This window comes from Ammospiza caudacuta, chromosome 2, assembly GCF_027887145.1.
Source record: "Ammospiza caudacuta isolate bAmmCau1 chromosome 2, bAmmCau1.pri, whole genome shotgun sequence".
NCBI lineage: Eukaryota > Metazoa > Chordata > Aves > Passeriformes > Passerellidae > Ammospiza > Ammospiza caudacuta.
Window position 1 is genome coordinate 61,030,409 of NC_080594.1, and position 25,989 is coordinate 61,056,397.

A 25,989-nucleotide genomic window follows, 5' to 3' on the forward strand; every position below is an offset into this window, starting at 1 on the left:
TTGCCAATTAAAAGAGCCTGAATTATTAAATTGTTCAAGAGACTGCTGATTAATTATGGCTTCTCAAGTACTTTTGAGCTACAGTTGATATGCATTAACTTTCCTGGGAATATATTATTTTCTCATTTTCAGTCAGAATTTTCATGCCAATTAATTTGATTAAAGCATCTCCCTCTCTCAAAAGTGAAACCTCATCAGCTAGTACAAGCACAAGTCTAGTCTGGAAGACAGGCTGAGTTTTTCTTTGATGATACTTAGGATTTTGAGCTCTCCCAATGAACAAAGAGAAAGTTGTGATATCACCTGATCAAACTCGAGTTGCAAAATGCTTCTGTCTCCTTTAGAAATACAACCCTTGCCTCCAAAATGCTGGGGGCTTTTTCTCAATGCTTAATCCAAACTCACAGACATTTGCTGTTATATATTTAAAAAAAAATGTATTTTAAATATTTATGTATATTATCATAGTATATGGAATGTTATACAGTAACATAGCACTAAATTATACTACTATATACAAAATTATAGAAAAATTATACTCATTTGTAAGAGTTATCTAAAATGCATAGTTATATTATGTTACATAATAATACGACACTAGATTACATTTTTGTTTAACATGCTATATAAATACATTTTCTAATACATATTAAAATATACATATATATTCAGGAATAAATTTTTCAGATAGCTTTGCTGGAAACTCCTTACTTTCATTCTTTCTAGGTAAATAACACAGAACTGGAAACCTTACTTACTTGAGATACACAGCAAGGAAAAGCCTTAATTCAGTTCAGTTAGCAGATCACAAAACATCTATTTTTCACACAAATGCTTCAGTTATGGCTATTGTCACCCCAGAAGCTCCAAGTTAAGTACACGAAACAACAAAACAAAAGTTAAAGTGCACCTGGCACTCCTCTGACTCTTCTGCAGTCACAGGAAGAATAGAAGGCTTTGCTGGTAATTTCAGTTCATATGACATTATACTCCACCTGAAAGAAACATAAGTTTCCAGACTGTTAGTTTTACACCCTCTCAACTATATTAACAAAAAGAAAGTTCACTGTCACACCACAGAATATCTATGTATAAAAAAACAGCTTAATTTGTAGTTGTAAACTATATGGGTAAAATAATTAGAGATATTAAAGAAAGATTAAATTAGAGATTAAAGGTAATAATTTGTTTTATTGCTCAGATTATTTTGCAGTGATTTGATTATTAGTCTCATCTGTGAAAAATGAATGGGACATTCAATATAGGGCATAAAGATTTTCTGGAAGAAAACATACAGATTATAAAAGAATTTCTGCAAACATAGTGCAGAAGTCAAAGGAAACTAGACATCTTCCTAAAGAAAAATCTTTAAGGTGACATTAGCTTTCCATCCCAACTAGACGAGCAGGCATGACAGCAAAGCAAATGATGAAGTGAAATATATGTGTATATATTTTTTGTGTGGTACAGGACAGCACTTGACAGCACAGATAGTATGAAAGCACTGATAGCAACAACATCCTTCAAAGCCTGCTGAAAAGAGCAAGTAATCACTGCAGATGGGTCTTGGGAGCAAGTCTACTGAAATTAGACCAAAAAATGAAACAGAGTATGTTTTCACGACAGAAAAGGGGAAATATGATTTAATCTACAAGTTTTTCAGAATCTGAGGATCAGTCACAAGCTTTTCTCTACATACTTTGCTCTAAAGTAATCAAGTAGTCTGCAGAAAAGCTTAAAATAAAAAAAGGCTTTTTTCTCTATTTCATAAAAATAACCTAAAGTAAAATCCCTTATGATAACATTCAAGTGTTTGTAACTCGAGCAAGAAAAGAAACACTCATGAGAGATAGGAATAACATAGGAAATATTCCTCTCAAAAGCAGTGCTAGACTTCCATTGGAACAACATAATCACCATCATCTCTGATTTTTATTTTTTTTTAAATGGAGTTGCTGCCTTCCTTTATGGATGAAAACTACATGAAACAAGGAGTGGGATGGGAAGATCTCATTTTTTTTACTAAGAAACTGCCTCGAACAGAAATATTAGTCATGGATCCAATTAGCCCAGCATCTTGTCAACAGCTGATGCCTCAGGAAAGGGTGAAATCTCACAAGGTGAGTTTTCCCCGCATCCAAGGACAGAGAGCTCAGGTGTTTTTTAAAGCGAAGCTACCATTAATGGCGTTTAATGAGCACGTATGGAGTCCATAAAATTGCTCAAATCAGTGTTGAATCTATACAATTTCTTAATGCTCACAACTTCTTGTAACAGGCAGTTATGCAGCTCCTTCAGCCAGGCAATAAGCTGTCAACTTTTGAACATGCTTGGATAGCACACTTCCCAGTTCCATCAACCACTCATCCCTCTGACTCTTTAGTTTAAAAAGCAGGCCAAAGAGCTGTCCCCATCACAACTGCAGCTTCCTTCATGATTAAGGCCTGCACTCAAAAAACAAATCCATTGAACACCAAGTCTCTAAGATTGATTTTAGGCCATCAGAAACCCAAAAAAATACAATTTAAATCTCACAGTAAGTGATGCATATGCCATTTAGGTTTACCTGTCTAACATTTTCGTGCTGGCTCGTTCTAGTTTTTCCAATATCTGAGGAAGTTGCGTATCATCATCACAGGATCCTCCCCAGCCAAGGACACGAGCAAGGTCATTTCCAGTACCAAGGGGTAACACTCCTAACTGACACTGAAACACAACACAGGAACAAATCTACTACTGAAAACTAGAAAGAAAATACAAGTGGTTACAAATGCATGTTATTTCAATGAACACATTAATTTCATAGCTGATGTCTAAATCCTGTAAGTCAAGCTGTGCTACTCTGCTACAACTCATCCTGTTTTTAACAGTGAAAACTTTCATAAAACAGTAACTATTGAGTTTGCTCCATACACAGAGATACAACAAAGAACCAAGTCAAGAAAAAGGTAAACACACAAAATTAAGCCTAGTCAGTCTAGGCAAGGAAAGTAAATATGCACACTTGCCTGCTTGTGCAAGCTGAGCTTATCAATTTCTGACAAGACCCAACCCACACTTCCATCGCCACCACACACAAGAATCCTGAAGTTGTCAAACTTCTGAAATAACCGCAAACTGTAGAGAAAATGCAGAGCTAGTTACATCCATTAGCAGGACAGCAGTGACATTCATTAGCAATTGTTACAAGAAAATATTGTGCACAGCATCTTTATAATCCTTTTATTGTGGTGGGGCATGGGCATACAACCATCTATTTAATTAACCTATCTGCAGCCCATCTGTCGCTGTATATTCCCCTTATACTGACATTTCTGATAAATAACATGCCAATTTATTATTTTAAAAAATCCCTTCATATTGTTTTCAGGATTTTATAAGTCTGATTTTATTGATTTTATTAATATTTTTTAAAAAACAAATGTAAGTGATAAAATTGCAATTGCTCCATGCTTCTCACTTCGGCCAGAAGCATAATGCACCACTGGGGATTTTTCACGAGAAGAGGGTAAGACACAATGACAGGATATGCTCCACAATATGAGTGGGCTTTTGTGGGCACAGGGCTAACTAAATGTAAGGAACATTTAAACAGTTCTTAAACAGAAGGTAATCACAACATAAGACAAATAATACAAGTATTTAATATTATATCCTTAAAGCCATATACTCTTTCACTTCCTATTGCTCTTCCTCCTGTTCTCTGACTTTTAACAACTACATAATACAACACTTGGACAGTACAGAAAAGGAGGCCAAAAGAGACAGAAAATGCAGAACGGTAAGACAGAGGAAAAGGAAATGAGATGTGAAGAAGCAGGCAAAAGGTAAAAAATAACAACAGGGACTTAAACTGAAAAAAAAAAGAAAAAGAGAAAAAAAATTGGAAAGTATAAACTCTTAAAATACTAACAACAAAGATATTTGTTTTAAATGCATGTTATTTTCCAGAATATGTATAATTTCTGAACCATTTTTTAAAAGTAACATATCAAGATCACAAATTTTTGAAACATTTATATTTTTTCTAGAGAAATAATGTCACTTGAATACCATGGGCACATACGTAGTCAGAACAACAGAAGCAGGTATTTAAGGGGAAAAAATGTTGATACCAGAGCAATTTATCCTATCCTGAGAAAAAGGAGAAAACCCCTAGCAATACACTGTCTCATAGCATGCACCTCTGCTTTTTAGATCAACTAGAAAAAAGAAGACATCAGTGCGACCTGATGAAATATCTGCTAAGGATCTCTCCTTGGAAACTGGGAGAAGTACTTAAAAGCACCTGACAATTGCACAAAACTGTAATTTCTGTGCAAAATCAAAGTGAGCCACCTCAGCCATGGCAGAACTATATGAAGGAAGAGAACTTGCAAACATATTTTTCATACTGCCTCCTTTCAAACACTGTCTAATCAATTAAGACCAATGTTATATGCCATTATAATTACATGTACAAAATTCCAGCTAAAAGTCACTTGGATTCACCTCAGATTATCAGGGTTATAATGAAAAGAATATTACAAGTCAGAGTTATTATGATGTGTCCATAACACAGTACTAATTATTATAAGCCACAGGTGTAATCAATTGTATTATTTACACACTGCTTGAACTGAATTTTTGTGGATTTGCTCCATCTACCTTTTATCATTAAGTATAGTTCTGCATATTTAAGAGTACAAAAATTAGTGCTTGTAGTTGCTATAACTGATAGTATTAGGCCATTTAACCATATCACTACATCTGAGTGGAATTGAGTTGGGCAACAGAAATATGGGCACAAATTTAATCTTCATTAATGTGCAAAGATGATTGAGTTGTGGTCACCACTATGCAAATTTCATCACTACCTCTCCAATAATCAACCCTTAGATTCTGGGGAGAAATTCCTGGTGGTTTTAATTGTGTTCTTGCTCCAAATTCTTTGGGATGGTCATTTTCTTGACTATTTCCATATGTTGCATAAACCATATTTTGGACATACTTTTCACGTGAAAAATTTTTCATGTACTTGTCCATTAACCACTGCAGACCCCCTGCTGACATTTGTGTTCAGAATTTTAAAAGGTACAGAGCATATTGAGACAATAGTCTTATTCATAGCTACACACAAAAAGGTCAGAGGAATATCAGAATTATGCATGTAAAATGGAAGATAAGCACCTGGGCAACTGTGCATAAAGGCAAAATCAAAGTTCCTGTGATACAGGAAAACATCTGCACATGTATATCAGTTTTGAGCCTTACCGGTTAACAGAAGCCAAAGCTAGCCAAGAGCTTTTGGTTTTGAATTTTCAAGCTTTTCTAGAAAGAAAATGTTATCCTATAAACACAAGGGAACTTATCTTGAAATTCTGTTGCCTCTTAGATTTTAATTAGGAAGTCAGAGTAGATATTGGTGATGGAATTACAGCAACAAGGGGATATAACACTATAAAGCAAGGGGACCACACCACTATACTTTGCACCTAATTCCCTTGTGGAAAGGCTTGCTCAAGGTTTCCAAGGTCATTACCCTAAGTGAGGTCCTCCATTCATTAAATCGAAGACCTGAGCTGGATTTAACGACTGTTTGAATCGACGAAGAAACTTTACTCCCTGATTGTCTCCACTCTTTGAGTTAACAAAAACTAAAAGAGGACTGGCACAGGATGGCGGGCATGTGGCTTTCCAGAAACCTGTAAACATAGTTAGAAAGAATGAAATAAATAAGGTTTCCTAATATGAACAACACAAAAAGAAATCATGGGAAAGAGGAAGATAGGGATGAAGGACAAAAGGAGTACATTTTTTCATGCATAATGTAAATGCTAAACTGAGTATTAGTCCTGCAAGGAAAACATAATTGCACAAGATTTACCAGTTCTTTTTTTGTTTATTTGTTTCTGGTATTTTCAGTGCCTAGATTTAGTAAAATCCTGAAGACAATAGCTTTACTGTTTTTCAACTGCTATTAACCTTTTAGAATACTTCTTAAGTCTCATCTTCACAGATTATTATCACATAATTGAATATGTATTTCAGTTACAAGTGATTGGTTTTCAATCTTATTTTGCTTTAACTTTGCTGGGTTGAACAGGGTCATTCATGTCTGTTTGAGCTTTTTAAGAGTACTCACAGATTTTAAAAGTCACTTGTACTCAGTTCCTCCCAGGTGAGACTTCACCTAAGAGCCTTTTTTTCAGACTGAGGTTATACTATTCAGTATAACAGAATCACTGAACAACAGAAGATCTTCAGCTGTGATTCAAAGCTTATTAAAGCCAGTGCAGATCTTAACTAATTACAGCAGGCTCTCTACAAGGTCCTTTTTAGAAGGACTAATGGACACTGTTGTCACTAACATGACCAGTCCATGGAGGTAATGGTTTCCCAGCAACGCTCCAAAATCAGACATCACATGTACAGGTTTTGACATTTGTCTCCAGCATTATTAAAATTATTATGTTGTTTTCAATTACTAAAAAAATACTAAAGCTACAAATTAAAAAATTTCATTAAGGGATGCTAATTTAATTCCACATTATCATAATGTCTAATTTCAAATAAGGTTTGATTAATTAATTTAAATGCCAAGAAAATTAATTTCACATATTGAACGATCTTCGTAGCATGAGCAATAAATGACAGCATGATGTCTAAGACACCACAAAGCAAATAAACAGAGTGAATATATACAGCATACACAATCACTTTTACTAACTTTACGTAGCAAAATTCATTTAATTGCATTCGTGGGATTGGTCTACTTTACCATTGACACAAACTATAAAATAAAAGTAGTTAAGATTTTGTGATACTTTTTTTTAAAATCCACTCTCTGCCTTGAAGTGCAGTCTCCCACTGTTGATGTGTTTGTATCCTGGACCACCAAAAAGCAGCTCTAGTTTTGAGCATTTATTAGATTTTATCTGTGTGTTGCAGGATTTTTACACTGCTTATCTTTTAAAAAAAATAAATCAGAGAAGCTATGGAAGCAATTCCTCTCTTAAGCCTGGTAAAGTAGTTGTTGAGCTGTTCAGCTAACATATCTCTGCATAATACAAAATTATCCAAAATTTGAGAACTCACAGAAGGAGTGGTATATGCTAGGCTGGCATCAGCCCACTTCATCTGAGGATTCTGATCATTCACTTGAAATGTTTCTAAGGGTCATAAGTAAAATGGAAGAAAATTTCTGCTGGGACAGCTTTAAAAACATGCCAGTTGAAAAACTCTCTAAAAACCTACACAGAAAATTATACTTCTCTCTAAATTTGCAGACTGCATTCACCTGCTCAGCAGAAGGATTTTAGCCTTGAATATTTGCATGGATCTCAACAGGCACTGGAATTCCAGAGGTACCACTGAACACACCACAGTACTACGTACCATCGGAGTCTATACTGTTTAGTGCTGTTGGAGGGATGATCGATACCTTACATTGGCCAAGTGGACATTTACGAGGGTACAGATCTTTACAGGCTGTGTGAACCTACAAAAGAAACAAAAAATTTATTTTCCTGCACTGTAATTTTGATACTAACTGATATTATGTTATCTATGTAACAAAAATGGACTCATATTTAACATTTAGGTGTAGAAGGAAAAGAAGTGAGACTAGGAAAAAAACCCAAATGTTCAACCACAGAGCCTTATTACTAATTCAACAAAACATTATTTTGGAGAATTTCATCTTCAGCTACCCCTATAGGAGGTAAGAATCATCCTTTCTAAGGATGGACTTGCCCCATCCACAAGGAAGGAAGAAGCAAGCTCCCAGCATCTGTGCTGATGGAAGCAGGCTAAACAATAGCTGTGAACCTGCCTGGTCCATTGGGGCCGTTCTGGAAGACAAATCTGCATTAAAGTTAGCACACCTACCAAGCCACACCCATCTCCCAAAGTTGGGTTGCATAAACTCCATATTGCAAAGGTCTTTTCCACAGATATTGGAAAGAGAAGCACATGCAGAGGTGGCTGCATTTCACCTAAATATCAAGTCGCCTCTGGAGATGCCAATAATTTTCTATGGCTCATTCACAGAGCCTTGGATACCTATATGCCAGAAGCCTCAACAATAAATAAACTGCTAACTTGCATAAGAAACCCATCTTTTTAGACAAGTTGATACAATGAAGAGAAAAATATATATTAGGGAAACAGCAGTAGTGAGTTAGAGAATTTCAATCAGCAACATACAGATTGCCCTGAAGAAGAAAAAGTAAAGATTTTGCACTAATAAATACGTTACTACATTAAAAATATGACTATAATATATTATTAAAATACAAACAGAGCAATATCTACAATAAAAAATACAAGGAAGTAACATATGATTATTAGGCATAAGGAACAGGCACCTGAACATTGAGTTAACAGCTAGAAGAAAGCAGAGAAAACACATTGGAGATGACAACACCTATTAAAGAAAAACTGCATCTGTGGGTGTATTTAAAATTGATTGTGCAAGTAGGACAGTCATCAGAAATTCTGAATGCTACAGAGATCTGAGTTTGCAGAAGCTTCCTGCTACTACTTAATCCAAAAGCAGGTTGTGGAACAACAGAGCAAAAATAATGGCAAGCAGTAAATCTGTCAAACAGTGAGATGCTTAGATGTGGCTCAGCACACCTACCATAGCTTTACACCAAAGGCACTTCCAATCCTGCAGGCGTAGAACACTGCCACAAGTCTTGTCACAGACGGCGCATTTGGCACTGACGGGCAGGTTTCCTTCTAACCACTGGTGAGGCATTGCTATCTGTGGAGAAAGAGGTATTAGAGTTAAGGACCCAGAAAGAGAAATTAAAGGCTTTTGTCTCTCAAATACAGGTGGATTTAAACTATTTCTCAGAGCTGTATCCTTTCATCAAAGAAGCAGGTATGATGGTCAGACAGGATAAGGGACACTGATGCTCAGAAGGCAACTGCAATGAATGGACCACTCTGGTGTTCCACATGCTAGGTAGAAAGCATGACACCTGAAGAAGGGAGACCTGTCTCACTCATGGTAGCAATAAACCATAACACAATGGGGCAGTTAAGTCCAGAGACTCTGCCATACAAACAAGTTCCCACTCTGTTATGTTGACCACATGACACAAACCAATTAAAAATACCTAAAATTCATTAAAATAGGCAGGACAGCAGAATTCTTCTGTCGCTTCACTTACCCACTCACCATGGCTGGTAAGTCATGGCTCTCTAAAGCAGTCCCAAATGCAGTGCAAAGCTTTACTCAGTGCACTCTTTGTCCCATTAATACCATGGGCAACTCAGGACACTCAGGTGTTCAACTTAGTATCAGCCTTCTAAGAAGAAGTTTCACACCAGTGGTCCATACACAGCTGTGTTTGTAAAAATAGTCCATTTATCACAATCAACCTCTCAAAGGCTTTTGTTGTTTCTCCTGCTAATTTTAAAATTCCTGCTTTCATCACCAAAATCCCTTCCCAGTTCAGTGAATTCCAAATGGGTCTCCTGGGAAACTGCTCCAGGGAAAGAGGACAAAAAATACATTCCCAAAACAGCATGGTAACAGCGCAAAATACCACCTTTGCTTAAGAGCAGTAGGAACTTCTGGGAGCAATTCCCCAGCTGCAGAGTTTCTCCACATGTGGCCTTTAAAACCTTGTCATACATCTGCAATCTAGGGCCCACAGTTGCTAGACTTGTCTTGTGAGATAGGAATGCAACTTTTGCTCTAAATACCACGTTAATCTTTGAACAGTGTTCAGGAAAATAGCCACCTACCATTTACTTCAATGGGTCACATGGGAATATTTCCATGGTTGGGCTTTTTTGGTTTTTCCTAAAGAAGAAACAGCTTTGGAAAATACTATAAATATGAATAGTACTTACACCATCTTCATCTTCAATGATGTCTTTTCCAATTGAAGCTAATGTAGTCCATTTGCAGTTATTTGTTGCTCGGACAGCACATCTTTTATGTGCTTTAAACTTACACACTGCAAGACACAGATAAACACATATATCCTGTGTTATTTGCTGTATTTCAGTGAAACACGCCTTTTAAAAAATTAAACATGGATATCCCATAAAATAGCCAAGTACGTATCACTTAGCATTGCACACATGACAGAAAACAACTAAAAGAAAATTCAGTTCATAATCACTCCAGCTTTAACTCTCTAAACCAGGCTTAACTACATAGCTGTTGCCCATGCTAAATGTGCCCTGAAACCCACACTGGTCCCCATTTTTTCAGGTACAAGGTACAATATATCTTTAACTATGGGTTTTCCATTTCTCCAGTAACATGACTCAGATATCTGACTTAAATTTGCAGGAAGTCATGGGAGACTATTTTACAAAAGTATTTTGAATCAGGAGCTCTGTTTCTTTGCTCAAAAGATGCATTTGGGGCACCATGCTGGGCCTATTTTTCTCAGAACATGAGAAAATGAAGGGTTTATGTGGTGATATTTTTATTCAGGATACTGGAGATTACAAAATTTTCCAAGAGCCTATATCACATCAGGAAGAACCTTACTTTTTACTGCATTCTTTATTAAAAGTCTGCTAATTGGAATATCCAGCACAAGTGTGTAGTTAGGCAGACATTCTGACACCCTAACAACTATTTGAAGTTTGTTCAACTCAATTAATATGCCTAGCTAATGATACCATATTAGACGAAACAGACTGACGCACCCAAACCATGGGTATTTCTTCTACTGGAAGTGCATGATGTAATTCTATTTAGAGTGCATTATAAAAATTATTTTGGCAAAGACCATTAAAGGTTTATGAGAACTAGCCAGTAGATCAGAAGTAGTAGTCTCTTTTCAAACAAATATTTGACAGGAAATTATCAAGGCATTGGCCCATCGCTTATCTACCATTAAAAAACATTAAGCTATGGTACAAAATCTCTTGTGAATAATAAATTTTCCATTTTAATTCCACTGATCCATTGCCAGATCAATTTAAAAAGTGAATTGAGACTATGTAAGCAACATCTGAGTTTGAGAGCAATCCTCACTGTTCTGGGAGATGTGTGAAAGTAAGTGCTCAGCTCTCACTTTCTTACTTTCTAGAAAGAAAGAGAAGGAAAGAAAACAAAGAAGTTTCACTGCTTGTATAGTAACTCTCCCAGTCATTTCAAAAAGCAGCATTCATATAATCATAGAAATATTTGGGTTGAAAGAGACATTTAAAGATCAGTTACTTCCTGCTGTAGACTGTGACATCTTTTACTAGACCAGGTTGCTCAGCACTCCATCCAGCCTGGTCTTGGGGTGCTGAGCTCAGGGATGGAGTGCTCATGACTTCTCTGGACAATCAGTGTCTCACCATCATCACAGTAAAGAATTTTTCCTACTATCTAATCTCAACCTACTCTCAGTTTGAAGCCATTTCCCCTTGTCCTGTCCCTACATGTCATTGTAAAAAGTCTCTCTCCATCTTTCTTGCAGGCTCCCTCCAGGTACTGGAAGGCTGCAATTACATCACTCTAAAGCCTTCTTTTTTCCAGGCTGAACAATCCCAACTCTCTCAGCCTTGTGATCATCTCCACAGTACTCCTATGGACTCACTCAAATAGTTCAATGATCCCCAACCTAAGAAAGGTATGGATTTGTTGGAGCAAGACCAACACCAACACAGACTCAAAGCATGCAAATACCCCATAACTGTCAACTAACAGGGTTGGCTCACTTTTCCTAAACAGCTCAGTATCACATTGTATGTTTGCCAACCTGAGCTGGTTCCAAACATCTAATTAAGCCAGCTCCCACTGAAGCACAGAAATAAAGGCTGTATTTTCAAGTGATGGACCATGAGCAGTTTTCACCATTTGCATGTTTCAGAGAAAGTATGCCACTGAATTCAGCTCCTTACTCATAAATGATAAGCACTTGCTGTGTCACACAGATCAAAATACAAGAGATCAGGCATGAGGGGGAATAGAAAATTAAAAATTACAAAGTAATAAAATGTTCAAACCCTACTGAGCTATGATTGAACTTGATCTTAGGAATCCAGCTTCTTTTTCAATAAGGCAAGGACAAAATCAATCACAGGCTCGGAAGAGCTGCAGCAAGCCACCCTATACATGGCAAACGACAAGTAATGCTTGCTTTGTAAGTACTACAAATAACCTACCAACCAAATTTCAGATCAGACTCTTTGGGTCATACCCCCTGCAACCTCAGTATCATGAAACAAACAAAATGTTAGTCTAAACATTACCAACAACAATAAACTTAAGACACAGATGCAACTTGCAGGCAAAGAAAAGAGAACTTTGAATCCAACCTCAATATTAGTTACCACTATGACCTAACTTTTTTTGTCTCAGATTACACTGAATCCCATTCATGAATCAGTCTGATACCTGAAATCTTTTGGAAAATATGCAGACATATGGCTAGACATCAACTGCCATTATTTTGCCAATGAAAGCTAAAATACAAGAAAAATTAAGTTACTCAGGAAGCTTAACATTGCAATATAGTTTCTGAATGCAGCTGTGCAGTTGTTGGTTGTACGACCCTGCACTTTTAGAGAACAGGACCTTCAGTCACTGCATGTAATGGATGGTTCTCAATAAGTATAGAGTTGTGCCATACTCTGCTTCATAATAATTTTTAACAGGTACTTGCCTTACTGACCGAAAGCTACTGTAATATTGCTTTTCAGCCATCAATATTAATTTCTTCCTGGCGTTTAAAAATAATAATAGTAATAGTAATAGTAATAGTAATAGTAATAGTAATAGTAGTAATAAGAAGAAGAAGAAGAAGAAGAAGAAGATGAAGAAGAAGAAGAAGAAGAAGAAGAAGAAGAAGAAGAAGAAGAAGAAGAAGTTGTTGTTGTTGTTTTCGTTGTGCCCAGTACTACTACTACTACAATTAACACTTTTTTTCAATATTGTATATCTTCAAACCATTAGGGACTTCAGAACAGCCTCAACTGATTTTTGCAGTGATAGAAAACAGCATTTCCCTGATATAGGTTGCTGGTTATAAAGAATGCACAACTACTGATTTGATCAAAAATCTTATTTAAATGTTTTCCCCGGCATCACAGAAGGGTACATGTGATATAAAGTCACAGAACTGTTTTCTACTACTCCTTCATTCTTTAACAACAAAGATCCCCTTCCTTTCTTGCCACTTCATTCACTATTCACTCTCCAGACTGTGCAGAAAATATGGCAAAAGTATCAGAGGCAATGACTGTGCAAGTAGTGCCCATACAATTCCCTGGGCAATGGGTAAGAACAACAGGGTTTTGTGGGTAAAACCCCACAATCATAATGGAAAGAGACAAAGTGCACAAAGTGCATTTGCAGAGGTAATTTAATCCCAGTATTTTCTTACTGATTGACTTCATCATCCAAAAGTGTTCTTACAACATTGTGCAATTCATCACAGGAGAATGCAGTTTAAGAGAGAGGTTTCTCCCACTTATTAGCTATACTTGATATTCAACAATCAAGAGCCTGTCATGATAAACAAAATGCTACATGAAAAAATAAATTTCTGAGAACAATCATAAACGCAGTATTCCACTGGCAATGACTTAGATAGAAACGCAGTACTGATGCAGAGTAACTGAGGTTATAGAGCTCTGGAAGAGTTTCTGCAGATAATGATATATCATCCTTTAAGCTTCTTTGCCTAAACATTCCATATTGAAGCTAAACTCTGAGGAGTATAAAAACCAAAACCCCTTCTTGATTCAGCTGATTTGGAATAATTCCTAAAGCAAGGCACAGAGACCATAATTACTGTGTCCTAGTAAAGACTAGGTGAACATTGCAGAGATCAGTCCTCTAGCTAGAGCAACACAACACAGAGACAACATTGGAAAAATAGATTATCTTTTGAGAAGACAAAAGAAAGAACCTGTTGGAAGAACAGCATTGCATCTCAAAGGAGAGTCTAATTAATTTTTTTAGAAGTCAATTGCTTGTTGAGCAGCAGCAAGAATGAAGCCTGGTTTGTTATAACTTACATCTTTAGATTGATATACATATCCGTTCTTTGACTTCTAAAAAGGTGTAAGTTCACACTAGTCTTTTACCTAGCAAAGGTATTAACCCACCATCTTTTTCTACACTGGTTTCCACAAGTCTTAGAGTGTTTTCAGGGTGGCCTGCAATTAATTTGGCCAACATTTGCTGCTGGGATGGAAGGTGAGCTGAAGAAAAAGGCACCCATCACCTCCAAAAGAAATGTAGCTTGATTTGTGGTCAGACTTTAAAAAAAGCAGTTGTGCGTGAAAACAGCAATTTTAAGATAATAAAATATTACAGCAATATTAAGATAAAAAAATATTACAAATAAACTATCAAAAGCTGCAAGATATCAGCAATGGGGTTTATTTTTACCTATAGTTAAGAATCAGACCCCAAGAATCAGACCCCAAAGACTCTAAGCTACTTTCAAGACAACTTGGTGTGCCAGTAACCCAACCCACTAACAGGAGGAAGAGCTCAATTGTCTCTTGAAAGACCTCTCATGCTTTTCAATACAAGGCATTATAGAGTAGCCTGGGATCAATGATCACACAAATAATTGAATTTTGTATACATATAAATGGATTCCCAGTATAAAGCAGTGCTGAAAAGCCAGGCATGAATATTTAAACAGGTTTTTTAAATTATGTAATGGGGAAAAGCAGCACAGAACAAGTCTGGGGAATGTTAAGACTCCAAACTTTCCAGATTGTCCTCTCAAACTACAGACTGCTAATACAGGTAAGATACAGAAAAAAGTAGATGATTAAATGCATTAGAAGTGCACACAGCAGAAGCAAGTATCAAACAAAAATACATTTTTAGATGAAGAAATTAAGGATGATTTGTTTTAACATGTATACATAATTGCAGAGAAAGTATAAAGTATTACAGTAAAAGACTCAAATGTCAAATGATTTAGATTAGATATATAACTAAAGATCTTATTTTATTTAAAAAAGAAGAAAATAGATATAAAATAGAAGCTAAGAAGTTAGAGGAGGTAGACTTATTAATAGACAAAAGAATATCATAGTATCTACATATAAAACATTCCAGATCATACTTGATTATGAAACTGTGGAACAGCAAAAGAAAATCCAAGTCACTTTCACAAGCTACTTTTAAAAACTGGCATCATAAATGTGGATAAATGTAGCATTAGTTAGTCATTAGTTATACACAAAGGTGGCAAGCTCCAAATCTGGAAATTATGGGAACTTCCCTAATGTAAAGCTAATGCCAACACCCTGTATATTAAAAATATATTTAGATGCAAAATTAGACACTGAAAAAACATAAAACAGCAAGCCACATACATTAACATTGACAATTTTCAATAAATTACCCTTTTAAAGTAGCTATAATATTAACTTAGGAATGGATAAATTCTTTATGAAAGTCATTCCTTTCCTTTGCCTGAGCAAACATAACTGTATTTGTACACAGAGGCAATACAACTGCATTTTAGTTAAGCACATGATACTTCCATCTGTCAATATTGGACATTGAGAATATCATAATTGCCTTTAAACTATCCAAAGGACTTATTCACAGTGGGAAACATACACCAGAGAGGCTGGAAGTAACCATGATACTTCTAATTTCTACAAAACAGGTTTGTCCTGTTCCTTGGCAACTGCACCATTAGTTACATTAAAAGCATGGACAATTTAGGACAATGGGTTAATGTTCCCTTTGTAAGATTTCCTTAATACATATTATCCTCAAGTATTATAACAGCATCAATAACAGAAATGCACTTGCTGTTGGGTTACATACATCCAAAGAAATCAAATTATCAATGGTGTAACTGTAACTCTTTTCTGGGTAGTCAGCTATTTTAGTAATTAAATATCTCTACATCTCATATATCTCATGGGGTCACACAGATGCTTTATTTTCTCCTGTCTCCTAACACAAGCAGACTTGTTACACTTTTCCACAGAACTTGCAGGAATTAAAAAATAAACTGTTTCAGGCATATTGTAATCATTTGTTAATTAAATATAATTTCTAGCTAAATGCTTAAGTTTTATCCACACTTCCTTTTTCTTTGTGCTGGATTTCCCCTGTTGAACCATCAAATGCAGTCATCTACATCTCTACCCCCTCACAGCATGAGAGAATTTTTAAAGCTGTAAATCAGTGCGTACTGCAGGATCAGGCAGCAGCAATAGAGAAAACAAGAACTGGAGGGCAAAGGGTCATAACACTTTGTTCAGTGTTAAGAACGCTTTTAGACTTGGGGCAGAAAATACCATCACAATTTTTTTTCAGAGAAATGCTGATTCTGCAAGCCAGTAAGACTATTTGGTTCCACATTTTTGATGTGCAAATCAGATAAATCCTTTTCTTGTGAACCCTCCACCCTGTACACTCCAGCTGCTGCAACAAAGAGAAGCGTTCTATTCTGAACACTGAAAAAGGCACCTGGAGGAACAGGAAGGTGAGGCAGATCATTAGGAGTCCCTCTGCCCAGAAGAGGGTCACTCTCATGTAGAGTTTTCTCCCTTCAGGCTCTTTTGTTACTCATTTTCAGGATCATTACTCATGCTGAACTTGCAGCCATCTGTCTACACACATAGCATGATAACCAAGGGAAGCAATCATTATTTTACCTTCACAAGACAGGCCGTGAGAAGTGACTCCAGAGAGGCTCTCTCTGCACACGTTACAGAAGGTGGGTCGGGCATGGGAGCAGGCGTACCAGTTATGCATCCCTGAGAAATGTTCCACATTAAACTGTGCGGTCTAGTAAAGGAGAAGTTAAGACAAATTTGCAAGTACAGAACACAGCTACGGTGACTGACATTACCCACGGTTCCATATTACAGGGGATGACAGTGAAATGCTCCCCAAAAGGATTTTCCAAAGGGTATTTAGCCTGCTCTCCCTCCAAAATTCTAAATCCAAGTGTGATAATAAGCTCTCATTTTGTGAAGTTCTTAAGGTAAAGCTTCACTCTGACATTAGACACGCTTTTCATACTACTCCAGGTCCATATCCTGCTTGATCTGTTGAGTCAGAACAGGTTGCACCAAGAGGGATGTCAGCTTACCTCATAGTGTTCTCTGGACTGAACGGACTTCAGAGAGCTTATCCAGTCCTCCATTTCTTTTCTGTTCTCAGCACACAATATTAGCCTCCTAAATGGAGTGATTATCTGCAAAAGATAACACATCCTGATTAATCCAGACAGTAAATATCATGACAGGCTATGATATCTAAAGTACTCTTCCCTGTGAGATGATGCAAAATGATGACACGCCCTACAAGGCAAGACCCTAAACACTTAAAAATATTTTCTTTAATGCACTACCAGCAACAAAAGAGTTTGCTTTTCCTTGTACAGTTCCCAAGTTTCAAATCAGGCTTTGGTACAGGTCTCTGTAGTCTACATTGATCATTACCCATTCTCTGCTCTTTGTCTATGCACTGAGTTTCAAATGCCCAAATGGCAGGCACTGAAATGCTAAAACAGCCATTCTGTAAATTACTATTTGACTAAGACTGCAATCCTATTTCATAACTGCATCATAGCAACTGCAAGGTCCATTCCAATTGCTAGAGACAAAAACATATCAAGATCAAATGCCTGGAAGTCTTAAACAACCACAAAAGCTGTCATCATATTTCACTATCTTGTATATTGACAATATATTTACACAAATTTATACACACAAAAATTTAAAACAGCACTTTTTATATCCAACTATAGCAACTCAGTATAAGAACACATACAAATCTTAATAAAAAGGCACAAAGAACAAAAGCAAACAGTTGAAATCATATCCTACTAGGACAAATGAATGAATTTCTGGAACAAGTTGATGCTGGGAATTTTTTAGAGTTGGATTCTGGAAATCTGAAAATACTGTACCAAGGAGGTTCAGAGTACAAGCTGCTCTCCCCTCTCCCTAAACAGTAGAAAAAATAATCAAAATAACAGGAAGGCAGCAGAAACTATCAGCTAACTCCCACTGAAATTATTTTGAGCACTGCATTAAAATAGACAAAGCAGTTACTTACATGGCAAAGAATTTAAAACAAGTACAAGAAAATAAGGAAAGTTATTTGTTTTGTTGTAGAAAGTCTGAAAAATAAAATTAAATTCTTTATCAGTATTATGCATTAATCTGTTTCATACTATGTACCACCAACACTTGCAAATTAAATAAAACAGAGAAGGAACCAAAAAAAATGGGAATTCTGAGTATTCTTTCAAACGCTACAAGCTAGACATTACAACATTTGCACAATATCAGTAAGCATTTATCTGCAGCTGCAGTTACTTACCCAGTCCCTGCCGTAAATTGTCTCTAGCCTTGATTTGTCCTATCCACTCCTTCATTAAACTGAGCTGCACTTTAACATCGCTCAGAGGCGACGTAACTGAAGTGCAGCAGGCTGCAAGTCACATGGAGGGGAGGCTTGCCTTTTTTTATTTTTTTTTCATGTACTCACTTCACATGGAAGGGAATAGTTTCTTTGTTTTCTGTTTCCTTCAATCTTGCTTAAGCTATTTAATAAGGTTTATTAGTAGGTCTCCATGGCTTTTCCTAAAGAACAGTTTATACAAAGAGCAATGCTTCTCTCATTAGTTTGGAGCCAAACAGATGCTTTATTACTTCAAAATGTTTTTCTAGGCCAGGTCATCCAATGAAGCCAAGAAAAGTCATTAAATCATAATATAACCCTGGCTCCAACAACAATCAGCATTTTGCTGAAATTTCCAGGTTTCAGTGGACACAGAAATCTTATTTGGGCAAATACAAGCCACAGATTATTTCCTATTATATGGCATGAGATTATAACACAGATTAAATAATGACAAATCCACCCAAGACTCGGCACATTCTGTCCACCCTGCTGCCACAGTTGTTACTGATTCTGGCCAGTAACTAGACATTGTGAAATGCCATCAAGCAACAACAGCTGCATTTATTGCTGAAAACGCCTGACTAATCTTGATCTTTTCAAATAATACTTAGATATATATTACTCCTATCTTCAATAGTACAGGTCACAATCCACTGTGCATCCCTCCACCCTTCCCCCACTCTGAAATTAAGGCCCTGGTTCAGTTGTTCACACTTAGTTACCCAGTGCCAATGAAGACACCCTTTGGTACCAAAGGTTTTGGCAGGGGAGGGGTAAGTATGATAGAGGACCAGAAGAGTAGCTATAAATAAGTGAGGTGGGACACCAAACTTCCTCTCAAAATGCCCTGCACACCCATTTATTGGCAATCGAACCACATCACCAAACACTGCTAACCAATGCATGTAAACACATCAGAAATTAATATATTCCAGCTTCTTACTAAAATCAGAGTGCAAAAAACTTAATGAAGTTCACAGCATTGCAGCAGTCTAACAGCTCAATAGGATACTGTCAATCACATGAATATAGCATCAATTATTATTGCTACAAAAATAAAATGGGAAGTGTAAATATTTGTGGGAACATGTACACATTTTTAAATACAGTTAAACTACATAGGTAGATAGTAACATGAAAAAAGATGAAATGCACTATATGCAAGAAGTAACAACAATGCTTGAAAATTTTTTAATAATATAAAATAAAATAAAATAAAATAAAATAGTAACTAAGAAGTCTGTTTAGCCTCTCATCTATTTCAGTCAACAAAGTCATGGAGAAAATGTACTCTCATTACTTTTTAGATATTTCATGTAACATAGGAACTCAGGGAGCCAAGGAAACTGTTAGCAAACAACAAGTGTTTTTCCCTAAATGCAAAGCATTTTTTAGACTTGGAAAGTATTTCTAAAGGATGCTGACAAGACAAAAAGTAAAAATGCCCAAAAAGGCATTTGAAAAATTCATCACAAATAAATGCATCATATACTATAAAGGACAATATCTGAAATCTTCAACTTATCAGGTCTTCAAAAGTCCAGCCATGAGTCAATGTTGGGAAGTGACTCAAGGGTAAGAATCACTGTATGGTCACCAGTTACGCACCTCTGTTCTGCTGTTTCTACTTCATTCTTTAGTATCTGCTACTGTTGTTATTATTATACTTTAATTCCACTTGGTTCCATGAGCTTTACACTAACTCAGTATAGCTTTTCTTGTTTATCCTAAATTGAGATTGACTTCCTAAATCTTCTTATTTGCATTTATACAGATGGCATGCTTTCTTCTGAATGCTTACACAATGCTATGATTAACTAAGTGGGATGTTTGAAGTTCATGCACTAAAAACAACAATCTGTATAAAGACATAATCAAAATTAAATGAATGCAACTGAGCTCAAAACAATTTTCCTGCCATGTAAATTTGAATTTAACTAGTAATTTTATCTCATTGCATGTATTCATATTGAGAGTCCTGTATATGCTCTTCTACTGACCTAAGTCAGCACCTTTTCTTCAATTACGTATCATGTTTTTGATCTTTACTGCACCAAATATTACTATTTGTATATTGCTCTGAATATGCTGAACTCTCAACAGAAAGAAAGACAGAAAGAGAGAGGAAGGAAAAGGAAAAGGAAAAGGAAAAGGAAAAGGAAAAGGAAAAGGAAAAGGAAAAGGAAAAGGAAAAGGAAAAGGAAAAGGAAAAGGAAAAGGAAAAGGAAAAGGAAAAGGAAAAGGAAAAGGAAAAGGAAAAAAGAGCTCTATAACACAATGCAAAGGAAGTGTTACAGGAACCACTGGGAGACCACTGAGGTAACATAAGAATAAGGTGCCAACAGTTCACCTGCTGACAAAGCAGGAGACAAATCTCAAAAGATGAAGACGGTCAAAAGGTCTTAAAAATAAATAAGATTACTTTCCTTTGAAACTTTTCCCCATTGTCAAGTAGCCAAGAAGTCACTGCTGATTTTGGAAAAGACAATTACCAAGAGCAGATACTGCAGTATATTGGAAAGTAATAAAATAGAGGTAGTTGGAATAAAAAAACACTTTTAATGCAGCAGGCATTGGGAAAAGTGAGCATGTACAGTCTTAAAAGTTGAAGACAATCAACACAAACCCTAAAAAATCCCAGAAAATAACCAATGCCTGAATGGGAAGTAAAACTACCCATTACTGCAATAATGCTCTTGTTCTGTTCAGAAAAGTAGGGGGATTTTTTTGAATGGGAAATGAGGGAGAGAACAAGAGATCACTGTTCACTCTGCTACTGCAGAAGTCTTGCCTTAAGTTGGGATTTTCACACCAACACTACCATAATTTGGCTTCTAAAAATATACATGTACTCATATATATGTACATACACATCTTGAAATTACTTGGATGACATTTCTACAATCAAGTTTGGGACCACTCCTACAACTTTTCTTTCAGACAACACTTATTAGGAACAAGCTTAACATCTTGAAAGGAAATAAAATTGTCATCAAATTCAGAGTAAATTTGAAAGTCCTTTCTTCTTTCAGTAGGCCTAACCTAACCAGTAACATTTTACATGCCTTCAGCCCAGTGGGTTTAGACTTACAATCTATAAAATAAAATCACAGAGAGTTTAATTAAAGCCTATTGCCTAATTTTTATTCTTTTTTTTTTTTTTTTTTTTTTACTATCAGCAATATATAAGAAAATAGAGTTCCCAAAGCTTGTTGGCTCCAGTTCTGGCTTCTTTTACAAATTCAAAATGAAGACACAGTGTTTGCTAATCAAGAGAACAGTGCTCTATACCTAAGTAGCTACAAAGCAGCTCCTGTAAAGCATTCTGCTTCCTGCAACATGATATTTGCATTAAGGCACCTTCTGCCACTCTGAACTATTATCAGACATTACACTAATAGCACTTTGTATGGCTGATCTTGAATTAAATTACTAATGTAGAAATGTCACATTGAATCTGAAAGGGGTGGGGAAATGGTTTTCCTGTTCTCTGGACAGATACTTTTAAAATCTCTTTTGGAAATAATGAAGAGAGGATGATACAGAGAAAGCACCCCAACTCTCTTCTTAGGGACTATATTCAGTGCTTGGGGCAGGAGTGTAACATTAAATGCTTCCTAACTTCTCTGTGCTTATAGATGTTGGTGAGTCAGTACAGGCAAATACTAGGGCAACATGCTCTGCCTCTCTTGCTTTTTCATTCCCCTTTTCTCCATTCCCCCGTTCTTGTGCAGGTGGGTCTGTATGAGCGCGGCAGGTGAAGGCACTTCTACCAATGGTAGAAGTTGACTGCTGGGATCATTGATGCTCCCACACCTTCCAGAACTTGTCTGCAAAAATCACAGTGATAACAGTTGCACGTCTTTCTAGACTATTCATAACGTCTTGGTTTCTGGATACTAAATAAATTAGAACAGTACTGTCCCTGTTAAAGGTGTAGTTAGTTGGTGCTTTATGGTGAATTGTCACTGTTATTTTTCAGGATGAGTCAGGCCAGGCAAAAGTATAAATTACAAAGACAGGGGAGGAGTTAAAAGCAAGGTGGGTAATAAATGGTTATTACATTTGCCTGACTACAATACAGAATTTATAATCAGAACAATTAGCTCTGTCTTCTCCACTAAAATGTTGCTTCCCTCTTTTTCCTGGCTTTCTCCTATTTCACTGTTCCCAAGCTCACAAATATTGATGTAATGTGTGGTTTTGGCTCCCACAGTAAAAACTCTTAGGAGGAAAAAGAAAAGGCCTAGTCCCACACAGCATCTCTTACAGCAACACAACACCAGAACAAGCAAGCTTAGCTAAAAGACAGGACAAAAATGGTTACATCATTGAAAAAGGTAAAGGGACTTCATTTTGCAATAGAATCCAGCCTGAGTAATTTAGGTGGCTTATCTTACACCACTCTGAGCAAAAATGAAGGAGTATCACCCAGAATACAATCAGGCACATGGACAAGAAAGCAGTTGGGAATAGTCAGCATGGATTCATTCATCAAGGGGAAGTCATGTTTTTGTAACCTGTGATGAAACAACTGGCCTGGTAGATAAGGAGACAAAGGTGGATACTGTTCACCTTGCCTTCAATAAAGCTTTCAGCACTATCCCCAAAGACCCTCCTAGAGAAGCTGATGAAGGATAGGGTGGATGAGCAGACTGAGGTGTGTTGAAAACTGGCTGCACGGCCAGGCCCAAAGGGTGGTGATCAGCAGCACAGAGCATGGCTGGAGGGAGGCCAGTAATGAGCAGGGTACCTCATGGGACAATACTGGGTCCAGGCCTGTTTAACATCTTCATTAAGGATCTGGATGATGCGGTAGACTGTATCCTCTGCAGGTTTACTGATGACAGAAAACTGGGAAGGAGTAGCTGATACACCCAAGGGTCACACTGCCGTCCACAGGGGCTTCAACAGGCTAGAGAAGTGAGCTGGCACTAACCCCTTAGGTTCAATGAGATGTCCCAAGTCCTGCACCTGGGAAGGAACAACCCCAGGCATCAATGTACCCTGGGGGCCCCCCAGCTGGAAAGCAACTAGGCAGAAAAGGACCTGGGGTACTCTTGCACAACAAATGGAGCATAAAGCAGCTACATGCCCTTGCTGCAAAATAGGCCAGGGGTATGCTAAGATGCTGGTCCAGGGAGTGAACCTGCCCCTCTCCTCAGCCCTGGTGAGGCCTCACCTGGAGTGCTGTGTCCAGTTCTGGGCTGCACAGTACAAGAGAGACATGGACATACTGCAGACATTCCAGTGAAGGGGCTGGAGCATGGGATGTGTGAGGAGAGCCTGAGGGACCTACAACTGTTCAGCCTGGAGAAGGTTCAGGGGCATCTTATATATGTAAATCCCGAAAAGGAAGATGCAAAGAGGACAGAGCTGGGCTCTTTCCAGTGGTGCCCAGTGAAAAGATAGGGATTATAGGCACAAACTGAGTCATGAGAGGCTCTCTGTGAATATCAGGAAACAATGTTTTACAGTGGGGGTGACTGAGCTCTGGCACTGGTTGCTCAAGGTAGTTGTGAAGTCTCCACCCTTGGAGATACTAAAAAGCCACCTAGACATAGCCCGGACTAGGTAGCCGTGCTTCAGCAAAGGGGGTGGACCAGATGGCCTTCAGAGGCCACTTCCAACCCACAAATCACTCCATGACTCTGTGAAAACAAAATCCAGGTAAATCAAGTCATCCAGTTATGTGTCCAGCCATGAACTGCAAAAGTATCCAGCAAAGATCACTTTGTCAGAAATCCAGTTCCCCAAATCAACCTCATGTATTCAACTTCAACCAACTGCTAACAGAAAAACCTTTTCCTGCAGAAGTATAACTTTATAAAGAGACAGTTACAAGAAGCAGGGTAGGAAAGTTCCATGGATTTGGACCAAAGAATTTGAAATTTATTTTAAATTAGCATTTAAATACAGCAAAACCAATAAACCATTCTTGTAAATGTAAACTGGAAACTGCTATATATAGTTAGTTCAAGGCCTGCATGTTTCTTTAAAGTCCTTACATAAAGATTTGTTCAGCAGATTAGTTGCACACTGCTGTGCCCTTAGCTTTGGTTTCACCAGCTCACTAAACATCTATCAGATGGGATGGCTTCTCAGCTTTAGGGAAAACATGTACTTATATATTTAATAGCACTAGGTGCAAATTTATATAAAATAAACCAGCAAAGGACTACTTTTTTCCTGTCTGTAACAACAGATTCCTGTTTAAACATCATTCAGCTGCCTAAAGCCAGGGATCCTTGTTCACAAGAAACAGGAAATTTTTTCAAAGTTTACACCAGTGACTTTATTTATAAAATTATCTGGTAAACAGGAACTGCAGTGAGGGATACTTTCTGAGGTTTATCCAGGTATTTTAACCACTTTTAAAGCATGAATAGAAAGAAACATCAGAGAATAGGTTATGTGTAAAAGTGCAGGAAGAATGAAATCTGGCTCATTCTTCACACATCCCAAATGCTTCACCAGTAAAAAAGGGAAATAAGGAAATTTTCTGCAAGCTATTTTTGAAAAATTTCTGTCAAGCATGAAATGTTTGGAAAACAGACTCCAGACAAATGCAACTTAAATCAAAATGTACAATACAGACCAGAATGGTCACATTTTTAAGTATCTCCTTTTTTCTCTCTGAAAAGTGCTCAGCTTCCTTGTAACAGATCAATTGCAAGCAACTTATCTATGGATTTTTAGCATCACAGCTGAAATGCTTTATTGCTTTTTCATAATGAAACTTAAAGCTTCAACATCACCAGACACTCTAGGGAAAGGGACAGTGCATCAAGTAGGAGATAAGGAGCTTAGAGCTTGAAAGAGCTCTCAGCTTCATTACATTTTTTGGTCACTGTCAGAGGATGGGAGAGGAGGCGGAGGGGAAATGAGCAAGTGCTAAATGGAAGAAAAAACCCTAAATGCATCACAAGTGCACACTAATGGCTTTTGTCTAATTTTTCTTTTCCTAAGCATATTAATTTGCTATTTCAGTTTTTGTCTTACTTCTAAACTGCCTGAATATAGAAAAGAAAAATCCCAACCCTGAGTAGAAAATTGAACAAAATGGAATCCAAAGCACTTTCCCTCTCTTTCTGTGGTTTGGGTGTTGCTCAGGCTGGGAGCATCAAAAAGCCTTCATCACTTAAAAGCTAATCACCATCTGTATGAAACAGCAGATAGCTCACAACCAAGGAAAAGCTAAATCCATTCCAAGAGTCAGCTACTGGCACAAAGCTGAGTCATGCTGGTGAAGCCAGCAGAGGAACTTGAGCCATTTCCAGCCATGTTCCACCTCCTGGAGACAAGAAGAGGCCCCAGCACCTTTGCAGATGTCACTGCAGGACCTGTCAGCCCTGCTCTACACTGCCAACAGGGCATGGGGAACATCTGGATATGCCATTACCCCCTCTATACACAGTGCCATGCACTGACCCTTCTGATAATCCCAGGGCAAAATTTAAAATGCAGTGCATCTGAGACTAGGATTCAGCTCACCAGAGGACAGTACTTAAAGCAGAGTTCTGCAAATGTGTCTGAACTCCCAGCATCATCAGTATATACTGCTAACATCAACACACAACTGGAACGCACAGGAAATTTCAAAACATACCCAAATCCAGGAGATTATTGCT

At 37.3% G+C, this 25,989-nt stretch overlaps 1 protein-coding gene across 2 annotated transcripts in view; it reads right to left on the bottom strand.

The window, feature by feature from the left end:
- Positions 1–25,989, bottom strand: part of DGKH (diacylglycerol kinase eta) — a 79,073-nt gene that overhangs the window by 43,733 nt on the left and 9,351 nt on the right. Inside the window, exons 3-11 of one of the 2 annotated variants that reach the window (XM_058800516.1) lie at positions 17,037–17,141; positions 16,597–16,729; positions 9,850–9,956; positions 8,624–8,749; positions 7,378–7,480; positions 5,522–5,684; positions 3,009–3,117; positions 2,567–2,706; positions 911–995 (exon numbers count right to left, since the gene is read on the bottom strand). In XM_058800516.1, the coding sequence (XP_058656499.1) occupies positions 911–995; positions 2,567–2,706; positions 3,009–3,117; positions 5,522–5,684; positions 7,378–7,480; positions 8,624–8,749; positions 9,850–9,956; positions 16,597–16,729; positions 17,037–17,141 (1,071 nt within the window). Of the gene's footprint in view, positions 1–910; positions 996–2,566; positions 2,707–3,008; positions 3,118–5,521; positions 5,685–7,377; positions 7,481–8,623; positions 8,750–9,849; positions 9,957–16,596; positions 16,730–17,036; positions 17,142–25,989 lie in introns of those variants that run through there. The other variant, XM_058800517.1, reaches the window with a different exon arrangement.